Source organism: Lonchura striata, chromosome 9 (assembly GCF_046129695.1).
Source record: "Lonchura striata isolate bLonStr1 chromosome 9, bLonStr1.mat, whole genome shotgun sequence".
NCBI classification, from domain to species: domain Eukaryota; kingdom Metazoa; phylum Chordata; class Aves; order Passeriformes; family Estrildidae; genus Lonchura; species Lonchura striata.
Genome location: NC_134611.1, coordinates 28288384 through 28301478, shown reverse-complemented (window position 1 = coordinate 28301478; position 13095 = coordinate 28288384). Strand labels below are relative to the sequence as shown.

General features: G+C 45.6%; 1 protein-coding gene across 1 annotated transcript in view; it reads right to left on the bottom strand.

Annotated features, from left to right (window-relative positions):
* The window catches only part of HMCN1 (hemicentin 1), a 164485-nt gene extending 151944 nt beyond the window's left edge, over positions 1–12541 (bottom strand). Inside the window, exon 1 of the mRNA XM_021525146.2 lies at positions 12285–12541. Within this exon, the coding sequence (XP_021380821.2) occupies positions 12285–12540 (256 nt within the window). The 5' untranslated portion in view covers position 12541. The remainder of the gene's footprint in view (positions 1–12284) is intronic.
* Positions 12542–13095: the final 554 nt, after the last annotated feature.

The following is a 13095-nucleotide window of genomic DNA, read 5'->3' as shown; positions in this document are numbered from 1 at the left end:
AGATCTGCCCAAAGATGGGCAGAATCACAGGTTCTCTGCCTGGGTGCTCCAGCTATTGCTCTTTTACCTAAAACTGTGTGCTGGCCCAAACATTTCCCCTATTCGCAGACTAAAAACCTGTCTCTAACACAGTAGCTTTAAGTCACAATCTCATGAATACCTTAGTAAACAGAAATACAAATTAATACAGGGACATAAAAGAAATTACAGTACTCCTAGCTGTCCTAAGACAGAGCCTATCATTTTTCCTGCACAGTTTTCTTCCTCTTCTGTTCATCACTAAGTTCCAACAGCAAAAGCATACTACTACTCAAGTGAACTAAGACCTTACTAACTAAACAAAAAGCTCCATCCTTTGGAAAACAGACTCGGACATACCATTGCAGAGCTTAAGTGAACTCAGGAAATGTTTCAGAGATATTCAGCATCCCCAGAGACACTTCACTTCAGCTCATGAAAATACACTGGTGTCCAAGGCATGAAAATTACAATGGCTTCCTGCTGACCACCCCAGCCCCTGGGCTAGGAATCTAATTTAAACAAGCTGGCAGGAGTCCAGCAGTAACCTACAGTCACAGCTCAGAGCTCCTATCCCAAGCAAATAGCCCAGACATTTAGCAGGGACTACAGCAACACAAGACATTCCTTCGTTTTCATTCCATGCTGCAAACCCACCCCCACTCACTCCACTTCAGCAGCATTTTTCCAGGCTGAGAGCTGGGGTACTGTTCTGCTTTGGTTACCTCTCTTTGCTGCGCAAGCTCTGCTGGTTGTAATTTATCTTTATGAAGTTGATATTTGGCTCCACTATGTATCAGGCTACATGAAATTGGCTTTTAATGTTGCATAATATTAATTCATTGTACCTATATCACACACGTTTTCATTCATTGTACCTATATCACACTTACCCAAGAGCAAGTGGTAAGGAAGCAACTACTCCAGTGAGAATGGATGAGCCTGCTAACAGGGACACATCACTGTGAGGAAATTCAACCCTTTCAGTTCTCTCCGGTTGCTTGTGGTGTTTGCCACATGCTGGCTCTCTGTCTGGGAATATGTCATCTGCAAAAATCCATACATCTTACCAGTAATGCCTTGTAGACTGAAATCAAGGCTAGGAATGTTGCAGGAGAAGGGCTACAACTTGGCAAAGTGATCAGAGTGAAGAGGAGAACAAAGGGTGCCACAGCAAATCAAGATGGAGGAGCACAGGGATACAGAACAGTAGGTTAATGTTGCTGCATGAACACACAGGGCCTGTTTACATTTGCAGTACACAGCACAAGGCACATCCCAGCCCCTGCCTGGGAATTGTCCCATGGCACTATCGGCCTTGGAGCTGCCAGTGTTACTCCTTCAGCTGACACAGGAGGGGTCTCCCAACACCCAAAGTTCAAACCCTGCCAATAACCTGTGGAGAGGGCACAGAAGGTGCATGAGCTCCTGAGCAGCCCGTGATCAGACATGCACCAAGGCCCTTGGCAAAGCAGACTCACAGGAGCCCTCAGGGTGTGCTGGGGCTGCCCAGTCGGGGGCCATCTTCAGCTGCTGATGGGAGCCAGGAAATCACCATGTGGGAATAACCTATTTCCCCCCCGAGAGCCCTTGGAATCCCTGTGGTAGGATGAAAACCTAAGTGTGAAACAAGCCTCAGGGACTATTACGTGGACAGTCAGCCCAGTGCAGAATGTTAGAAAGCAGAAAGCCTCTTAATTAACTTCCTATGTTCTAAATTCAGGGCTTTGATTGAACTAACCTTTGCTTCCTCCACAGCTAGTGAAAGCAAATGAGATCTCCAAAGAGTATTTAAAAATTCACAGGGGATTAATTGTTCCTTAAGATGCCAGCTTCATTTCACGATTTATAGAAAGAGCCTCTGGGTCACCAGCCCCTCAGCTGAGCGTCTTCAGTTAAGTGCCTGACGTGAACTGTGATTAGTCCTGTCCTCAGTGCCGTGGCTTCATGGATCTTGACATAACATGATCCCATCCAAGTGCTTTAGAAACATGAATTCATTGTGCTTCTCCTCTAGCAAAACCAATTACCAAAGAGTAGGTTGCATATGTTCCTCAAAAAGCAACAAAAGAAGCTTAACCATAGACCACAAGGGGATATGCTTCACCTAAACCATTCACCCCCTTAAAAATGCAACACTGCAAACAATCCCTTTGCAAAATGCAAATCTTGGACCCAGAGTTCACCAAACAACAACGTCATGGCATGAATTCATTGACAGCATCACTGAAGGATCTCATAAATCTGATCTCAGAGCAGCACACCTCAAACAGGAAATCCTAAACACCAGCAACAGTTATAAAAAGCACATTATGTCTAACAATGTAAGTGAGGGGTAAAACATTTTCCCTGGCTGGAGTAATGAAGCACAAAAAGCAGCCAGCCCAGAGCACATTTCATTGAATCCATCCTATTCCTTCTAACACAACTGCTGATTACCAAGTCATGGTGAGCTGATCAAGTAACACCATCACTCTCTTTCAACAGAGAAACTGTTTTGCCATTTGCAAGCTGAAAAACATATGTTCTCAATATTTCCTCTGATGCATGTGTCTCCTTCAAAACCAAAGTCACAGCATATGCCAACAATTAAATCATTGACTGGAAAATATATACCAACTGGCATCTGAGGGCTCTCTGTCTAAAGGGTTCCTCCTGCCAGGCTTAAGGCCGCATTCAAAGTACATTAACTAAATGAAGTATCTGCTCCTTTTCCATAGTCACTAATCTGGTTTAGCCAGATCCTCTACTGAGCAGAATCCATACTAGTATGAATTCCAAGCAGCCTCTGATATGCCCACAAAGGATAAAGCACAAGTAAGAAAAAAGATGACAGAGACTTCAAGTCATAGAATCGCAAAGTACCTTGAGTTTGTAAGGATCCACAAGGATCATCCAGTCCAATCCCTGACCACACACAAGACACCCCAACAATCCCATCCTGTGCCTGAGAGCACTGTCCAAAAGCTCCTGGAGCTCTGGCAGCCTTTGGTCATGACCATTCCCTGTTTTCACAGTACAGGGGAAATAGCTCTAAGGTTTCTTATAAGTTGGCCCAGCAGAATACAGAACGAACATTGCAAGATGCATTGAAAAAAATCACCAACCCAATACAAATTCCTTATGCTCCCCATTGGTTAAGAAAAGCTCAAACACAATTTGTATCAGCACAGGGAGCCCCATCACTCCATGTCCTCTCAGCAGGACAGGTACAGTTCACTCTCTGCAACACACAATAGTGAGCTTTCAAAAGGCACCTGGGCATGGCCTCATGCCTCATCCTAATCAAGTCAGTCCTGCTGGACAGCAGTGCAGCACACAAAGCAAGGATTAAGGATCAGAGGGTCAGTTTCACCAGTTTTCAGGTCTTGGATGGCTCTTTTCCTTCATTCTACCCTGAGAATTCAACTACATTCTCTTCCCTAAAGGTATTCATTCACTATTAATTCATGTCCAGGGAAGGGAACAGAACTGGGGAAGGGGCTGGATCACCAGGAGTGGCTGAGAGAGGGAAAGGGGCTCAGCCTGGAGAAAAGGAGGCTCAGGGGGACCTTGTGGCTCTGCACAACCTCCTGGCAGGAGGGGACAGCTACTGGGGTCGGGCTCTGCTCCCACGGAACAAGGGATAAGATGAGAGGAAAAAGCCTCAAATTGCTTCTGAGGAGGTTAAGATTGAAAACTGGGAAAAAATTATTGACTAAGCATTGGAACAGGCTACCCAGGGCAGTGGAGGAATCACCATCCCAGCAGGCGTCCAAAAGACATGTCAGTATGACACTTGGGGTCATGCTTTAATGGTGAACATGGCAGCACTGGATTAGTGGTTGGACTCAGTGATCTTAAGAGGTCTCATCCAACCTCTTAATAATTAACCTCTCTTAACAATTCTATGATTCTTATTCCCCACCACAAAGACATATTTTTTCCTAGTTTTCCTCACAGATTGGCACTTGAAAAGAGGAAGCTTGGCATTTTCAAGAAGGAAATACTATGATTGGCCTCCTTTTCAACTTTCCTGTCATATTTCTGTGACAATTCTCTTTACGATGAACACTATTGCCTCAGTTAAAGTGAGATAAAAGACGTATCCGATATTCATGGCTCCTTAGTCACTTCATTACCATGCATTATCAGGAAACAGTTGTTTTCTCCAGATGAAAACATGACACTGTATCAGTCTCAGGGAGGGACAGCTTATTCATAGATTAATTGTACTTGAGGATCTGCATCAAATATCTGCTTTTCATACAGCAGTAGGAATTTGATTTGTGTGCATTTAAACCAATCCAGGAGATGCATGCAGCAGCAGAAATTGCTCTTTGCTTTCCATACCACAGAGCTCCCATCAAGACCGGTAGCCAGTGTTAAACAATTACTGCCATGAATAGGATTAATTGGGCTTCTCTGTGTGATTGTGTGAAACACAAGCTGCTGTAACCCCTGGGAGATAAATTCAGAGTGCAGGAAAGACAAGAGGAAGGTGAATGAGAAAGTTTCTTTGTTTAAAAAGTGATTAAGAAACTGAGAGGAGATCTCTCTGTGAATTGTCACATACCTAAAAGTTGAGTTAACAAAGGCACTATGACTTTTACCTGGGACACAACAGGTGAAGTATCCTCCATGCAAATTCCAGCTCTAGGGAAAAGGTGCACACTGCTAACAAACAGCAAGGCTCACCTGATAAACTACATCAGAACTAATTTTAAGGACAGAAAGCACCAGAATACGTTGTTGTTGAGTTGCAAAGCTTCCCTTGGAATAATAATCACTTGGAGCTGAGGAGAGCAAAGCAAAACAAGTAGCTTCTAAGTTCTGTAGGCAACAATTTCAAATGTAACATGAAAAATAATTTGTAATTCAAAGCAAAAAAACATTATGTACTTGAGGCATTATATTTTCTTTTTTCCCAAGGAAAGAATCTCTACTGTATCTTCAGATTAAAACAGGGAGAATAATTCTTCCTCTTGCCAGAAGGATTCAAGAATCAGAGGGGAAATTCACCCTTGTGCATACCTTCTGGGCTGGACACGCAGAGTTAAGACAGCAGAAAAATAAGTTGTAAGTGATGTTTTAACAGGCTTTTGGATCATGTCACAACGTTTTGGCTGTCTCACAGATTTTGGAGCTTCTGGCACTGGCAATACTTGCTGTGTTCTCTAATCTCTATAAGCAGCTACTTTTAGAGGGACCCCAGATAAATCCTTCTAGAGGAACAAGAAAACATCCATGCAATCACAGGGTATTCATTTTATAGATATCACAATGTCTCCATTAAGGATGACAATAAGGTTTCAAATACTCATTTCCCACATGGTCCGTACAGTTATCCCAGAAGCCTTAGAGATGGAAAATGTCTTTAAGTGTTTTAGACTTCATCTTTATCAGCCCAGAACTGTTCACTTACACTGCATTGGTGACAGCCACTCACCTGATGACAGCAACAATAACACTTGGTAGTGGTAACACCATAGAGGAGTTATTGAGCTTTAGGGAAGCAGTATTTTCCATTGAAATTGTCACTTGTGAAATATTAATAGCAATACTTCATCAGTTTTAGCACAAAAGAGCAGAATTCCCAATTATTATACCCAGGTCTGCTTATCATTTGCCCTCAGACATACCAAGACAGAACTGAGCACTTGTGCTTTTACACTGCATCTCCTAAAACACCAAGGAAAAACCTCAGAATTTGGACGTGTGCTCATTATTGCTGTCACTGTGTATCTAAGTCCAAAATAAACCAGCTTCCAAAAAACCCCAAATCCTTACATATCCTTGAGTTGTCAGATGGGATGTTCACAAATTTGAGGCCACCAAACACAGAGCTCTGACAGATAGGATGTCACCAGCTTTAATCTGGTATTTTGTGATCCATCAAAAGAAGGAGATGAGACTTCCTAAATTAGCACTTCCCCCCCCCCCCCACCCCCCTTTCAATATTGGTAGCAATATAAAAGCCACCCAACTCTCAAATAAGACAACTACTTGAATTAAGTAGAGAGCATAATTTTCTTGGTCTCTGACCTTACTCTTTCCAAAAAGAATTGAGGCAATTCTTCTCAATTTATCTGTTGTGGTTTTATACTGGCCCAATGCCAAGCACCCACAGGAGTTGCTCACTCATCCTCCCCTACCACAGCTGGGCAAATGAAAGGGAAAAGAGTCAACAAAATCTTTGTGAATTGTGATAAGGACCAGGAGAGAACATTTCAAGAGCAAACTTAAGGTTGGAAAGTGAATTTATTGCTGACAAAATCAGAGGAGGATAATGAGAAGTAAAATAAGCCCTTAAATCACCATTTTTCCCCCCAGCCCCTGCCTCCTTCCCACCGACAGCACAGGGAGACAGGGTGTGGGGGTTTCGGTCAGTTCACCTCCCAGATTTTCATCCTGCTCAGGAGAGGAGTCCTTTCCCTGTGAGACCCTGGGGTCCCTCCACAGGAGACAGTTCCCTGTGAACTTCTCCAGCGTGGGGCCACTCCCACGAGCAGCAGCCAAACCTCACCTGCCACAAGGTGAGTCCCTGCCACAGGCACAGAACCCTCCCAAAACTGCTGCTCTGGGCTCTCTGTCCATGGGCTGCAGTCCTGCAAGGACAGGCTGCTCCAGCCTGGGAGCAGGGGCCTCTCTGCACTGGGGCTGCACTGAACACAGCCTCCCCCAGGGATCTTCCCTGAACACAGCCTCCCCCAGGGATCTTCCCTGAACACAGCCTCCTCCAGGGATCTTCCCTGAACACAGCCTCCTCCAGGGATCTTCCCTGAGTCACAGCCTCCCCCAGGGATCTTCCCTGAACACAGCCTCCCCCATGGATCCCCATGGGCTGGGGGTGGATCTCTGCATCCCCCATGGATCCCCATGGACTGGGGGTGGATCTCTGCATCCCCCATGGATCCCCAGGGGCTGGGGGTGGATCTCTGCATCCCCCATGGATCCCCATGAAGGGGCACAGCTGCTTCACCCTGGTCTCACCATGGCTGCAGAAGAATCTCAGCTCTGGCCCCTGGAGCACCTCCTGCCCCTCCTTCTCCACTGACCTTGGTGTCTCCCTCACATGTTCTCACCTCCTCCTCTTCTCTGACTAGGAGAAAAACCTGTGTCCACTTTGTTTTGATTTTCTTTTTAAATCTGTTATCCCAGAGGCATCTCTCTTGTTGGCTCAGTTTTGGCCAGCAGCATGTCCCAGCTTCAGAGCCATCAGGGACTGGCTCTGCTGGACACAGTGGAAGCTTCCAGGAGCTTTTCACAAGAACCCTCTTTGTGACCCCTCTCTGCTACCAAAAACCAGTTCATGCAAAACCAATACATTATCCTATAAAAACTATGGGATTTTGATACATACCCAGTTTTCACAAAATATTTGCCCACGGAAACTTTACTTATTTCTTCTGGGCAACCTAATAATTTATCTAGTTCAAATAGAAGACAGTTTTCAAACAGTTTTAAGCAGTTTTACCTACTAAGAAAGGTAAGGAGGCCTCCAGAATGTGGTCAGGAACACAGGGTCATATTCCTCTCCCTCTTTCAGCTGTCTTCCTTTTCATTAAAATCAAAAGATCACAGGCTGGCTTCAGTCAGAAGGGATCTTAAAGCTCATGCAGGCTCACCCCTGCCATGGGCACAGACATCTTCCACTAGCCCAGGTTGCTCCAAGTCCCATCCATCCTGGCCTTGGACACTTCCAGGGATCCAGGGGCAGCCTCAGCTTCTGTGATACCAATCTTTTTTCATGCTGCCCCCATCCCCTTTCCGTGGTGTGGGCAAACTCAGATACCAGTACAGAATACCACATTTCCCTTAAACTTGTTCTCCCTGCCTTGAAAACCACTGCTGCAGTTGTGTTTTCCACAGCCACGTTCCTGTTCTTTACTGAAACTAATAACAAGTCTTGAAGCACTTCTTCCACCCCGCAAAGGAAGCAGAGGGAATGCTGAAGACAATGCCCCTCTTCTTCAGGCTATACCAGAAGGGCCAACTGATTTACACACTGAGTTTAGGCACTCATAAATCTGAGAGTAAAGCCAAAGATCAAAGACCTCAAGCGACGGAAGAATGCAAAAGTGCAGGGCAGAACATGGCAGAAGGGCTGTCAGGAGAGCTGATGTGAGAAGAAGAGGCAGGACATCATCTGTGATACCATCCAGCTGAGGGTACAGCAAGGACACAGGAGTGCCTTCCCCTCTCCCTTCATTATCCATCTGCACACCCACAGTACTTTTTCTGTCAGGAAGTATGAAAAACTTTAACTCCATTAATAGCCTAATTTTAATTTCACATAATTCCTCCTCTGGAAAAAACATTACTTCTTCATTAAAACTTCTAAAAAAATCTATCAAACCTGCAAAACCCAAAGTTCCCAGACTTTTCATATGACCTCCTGAATTTGATCCAAGCTAGTATGTGGCTCAGCAGCCTAACCATGTTACAGACACAGCCCTGCCAGTCTGTTAAAGGAGACTCCACTTAAATATACCTATGTGCTTAACCATGTGCATAACTTCACTTCAAGATAGGAAAGAGCTTTACTCTCTCAAAAGAGAAGAGTGGGATCAAGGGAAAGAAAAATTTATTCCCTTTTCTCCTACACACTTACTATGTGACTTAAGTTCAGTACTGTTTTCCCATCTAAACTAAGCATTATTAATGTTTCCCCTTTTCTCCCACAGTGTTTTCTATTTGATTTGTAAGAAAAGAGTCAGGAGATGATCACAGTTCTGTAGATATGCAGAATAAGAACAGGCAAACACCATCCTCTACCCTAGGAAGTCCAGAGGTTATATATTCCCTTCATTTTTCTCCTAATTAATTACTGGAGTTTGGTCTATAGAATAGCCATTCACACTTAAGGAATGCTTGATTAAATCACACAGAGTGAGTTATGACTGGTATAATTCCATTAGCTTTACAGAAAAATACTAGGGATGAATTACTTCTCTCAGGCTTATTTTCCATTCCAAAATTCCTTAATGGCATAAAGAAAAAATAGCAAAGCTGGCCACAGATGTTAAATAAAGACATTCCAAGTCAAATCCCATTTCCACAGGATACAATGGGAGTTAGTAGGACATCAGGACCCACAACACGCAACTACAAAAGCATTCGCTGATCTTCAGCTTTAGCTCCAGTTCAAAATTTTCCTGTGCCAACTCTTCTTAAATTTGGGACAATTTTCCACCCCCCACGCCAGTTTTTCCATTGAACACAAGTCTGGCAAGAGTTTTCTTAGTCAACAGCCCTTTTCACTATCTACAAAGTTCTGTGATCACATTCAGGCATTGAAAGCCCACCATAAAAAATTTCTCTGTAATCTGTTAAAGCACTGCACATGGTTATTCACAAAGTAGAATCCAAAGCAAAAGGTTTTTCCAGAGTTGAACTCTCTGCATCCCACCAGATGGTACATGGTATAGGATGTGAAACCCATGACAAATTTTTCCATAAGCCATAATTCTGTGCCAAAAGCCTCAGGTTTGATACTAAAACTATACTTGTATTCCTGTTTGACCAAAATGCCACTGCAGTAGGGAAAACATGACATCACACACGCCAGTGCATTGGCACATCACAGTCACAGAGTCACAGAATCATTCAGGTTGGAAAACATCTTTCATATCATCAAGTCCAACCATCAACCCAACACCATCACCACTAAACTTTTTCCCCAGGTGCCACATGCCATTTGGTTTTTGAACACCTCCAGAGATGGGGATTCCACCACCTCCCTGGGCAGTCTGTGCAAATGCTTTACAGCCCTTTCGGTGAAAAGGTTTTCCCTAATGTCCAACCTGAACCTGCCCTGGCACAGCTTGAGGCCTCACCAAAACATCCAGAAAATTTGCCTGTGAGGCAGCTACATATAAAGCTCTTTTTTTGGAAGAAGATTTAAGTGAATAACAACACAACTTGTGAAAAAAAATAGCTTAATGTTCATTAATTCAATTGAGCAGCCTTCAGAAAGAACAACACTAGGTAAACAAATTGGATGCTGTGAAATACTTGCCAGGCAATACTTTTATGAGGTTTGTGGTCACAACAGCATTTCTTGCATTTTCTTTTCAAGTGCCTCAGCATGGTCATCATCAGATATATGGTACAGATGAGCAGCAGTCATCTGGACCTTACACATACATAAAATTCAAGACATTGGCCTGTGGTGTGTCTTTCTAACTCTGAGAAAGACCAAATAAATTGTTTTCAGAAACTAGTACAAAATGAAGTTGAAAATTGTCCATCCTCCACTTTGAGAGAGCTCCCTGCCCTCACAAATTACACATCACACTAAGAAGTAAGGCCCCCTCAGGGAAGTTGGACTTCCACACAGAGAAGTGTAACAGGATACTCTGAGGCACGTTTGCCAGCAGCTCTGGGCTGTACAGGTCAGTTCTCTGCAGGTTTCAGTTTCAGTCACTCCACTGAATGAAGTCTAACAGTTGCCAAGGAAAGGGATCTCCTGTGCAAGGAGAGGGAATGGGGGAGGAGGCAAGGAAGCAAGGAGTCAGTGAGTGGGAAAATGTGACTCAAGCAGGGAGCAAGGAGGGGTGGTACAGCAAAGCATGGTCAAAGGAGTCAGTCTGGAACACAAGCAAAGAACCTGGAGAGGCAGTGGGAGCAAGAATGTGAGGAGGATGGGAAAAAAGACCGAAAAGGTGAAAATGTGCAGAAGAAAAATTGAATGAAAACACATGAGATGAGAAAGAAAACAGGAGCTATTGAAACAGATGATGTGAAAGAGGTCTGTGATGAAAACTAAGCACAGGACCTGTGAGAGAAAGCTGAGACTTCTTTCTACTGAGCATACACAAGAACAAAGGACCACCACACAAACCTGCAAACTAAAAGTGCACCACACAAGACCTTCTTGCTCTTGTGGATGGGCTAGTCTCTGAAAAAGAGAACTATCAACTCCTACCCTGAATCCCTTTCTGCTTACTAAAGTGAAGAAAGTGATCATTGAGAGAAATCAAACCAAAACATTCCTAACCCATCCTCTTGATTTTCTGGCTATTCAATTGAAAAACAGCTCCAAAGAGATGAAGTTGATTTTCCAGAAGGATATAAAAGAGTTCTAGGTTCTACTCTTGACCCAAATCTTTCCCTTCTTGGTTATTGCTGTGGCATGATGCTTTTTAAGTCCCATGTAAGTTTGTTCCATAAAATAACAAAAAATGGGGGGGCAGGGGGAACAGAGGGAAAACAAAATGAAAATTACACCAAATGTAGATACAGTAAGGACCCTTTTGTGATAGAACACTGATACTACAATGAAGAGCTCTTTGTAAGGAAAGAAAAGAGAACCTATACAAGCCATTCCTTCTAATTTTCTAAGCATTTGGTTTAAGGTATTTATACCAATAGCAAACATATATCTTGTAAACAGAAGAATCTTTGACTGGGAGGAAATAGAGAGGATATCCATTTTTTTGGTGACATGCCTGCAAAAATAGAATTCTTAAGCATTGAGCATATTCTGAGATATTCCATGGGAACTAAAGCCCAAAAGTAATTTTCAAGGGCTTTTCCCCTTTTCTGATTCTTTTTTCTTTTCTTTTTGAGGGAGTTTTTACTGTACAGTACAGCACACTTCACCAGCCTGGGGCATCCTGTTCCTATTTCCTCTTCAAGTCAACAGAAGAATTTGACAAGGAAAGAGGAAGAGAGCCAGAGAAAATTGATAGGAAGGGAACAAAAAACAGATGCTGGAAGAGAGGAATGCACGATGTACAGCACAAGGGGTAAAAAAAGAAAGAAGACCCAACCAAAAAAACCACACCGTGTTAATTTCACTCAAGTTTCTGAATGTAAACATGGGATAATAAGACAAGAGGAAGAGTGCAACTGCATTGTTCATGTTCTTAAGTGCACTCCCATGGAAGGACATTGGAAAAAAACTCAGCAGCACAGTAACTACTACACGTGCAGTTCACTGACACTACTTCAGCTCGTAGCTGAACAACTAAGGTGAGTATTTGACAGCTTAAGCCACTCTGGTGCACAAAGCGCAATTAGAGCCCACTCCAGTCTATCCTGAAGGCTTTGGGAAACTTTGTAGAGAGACAGGGAGGTGGTGGTCACAAAATGTTACTCGCCCTCGGCAGAGAAACGCGTGCGGCAAGAACGACTAGGATGGGACAGGAACACTTAGGCTCCAGTCTCTGCAAGCGCAGGAAACCCAATCTCTTGCCAGCACTCGGGAGCTCCCTGCTGCTCTTCCCGGCTCCTGCCCGCCGCAGCCAGGTCCCGCTCGGCCCCCAGGGGGAATGCCCTACCTGGGTCGTGGAACGGCACCAGCGCGAAGTTGTACAGCGGCCGCTTGGGTCTCTTCAGCGATGTCTCCAGGATCTTGGATGCGCCCTCGATGACTTGCACCAAGTCGTCGTACATGGAGCCGGTCACATCGAAGACGAAGGCCAGGGTGGAGGCTCCCTCGGGCACCGCCTCGGGCTCGGGCACGGCGCGGGCGCTCAGGGCGAGCAGCAGCAGCAGCGCCGTGCCCAGCGCCCCGCGGCTCCCGGCCACGGCCATCACTGCGGGCACCCGGGCGGGGGAACACAGACACACCCGGAGAGCGCGGGGACAGAGCGGGACGGACCCGGAGAGCGCGGGGACAGAGCGGGACGGACCCGGAGAGCGCGGGGATAAACCGGGACTGAGCGGGGAGAGCGCGGGGATAAACCGGGACTGAGCGGGGAGAGCGCGGGGATAGAGCGGGACGGACCCGGAGAGCGCGGGGATAAACCGGGACTGAGCGGGGAGAGCGCGGGGACAGAGCGGGACGGACCCGGAGAGCGCGGGGATAAACCGAGACGGACCCGGAGAGCGCGGGGATAAGCCGGGACTGAGCGGGGAGAGCGCGGGGACAGAGCGGGACGGACCCGGAGAGCGCGGGGATAAACCGGGACTGAGCGGGGAGAGCGAGGGGATAAACCGGGACGGACCCGGAGAGCGCGGGGATAAGCCGGGACGGACCCGGAGAGCGCGGGGATAAGCCGGGACGGACCCGGAGAGCGCGGGGATAAGCCGGGACGGACCCGGAGAGCGCGGGGATAAGCCGGGACGGAGGGGGACAAGCCGAGGGGA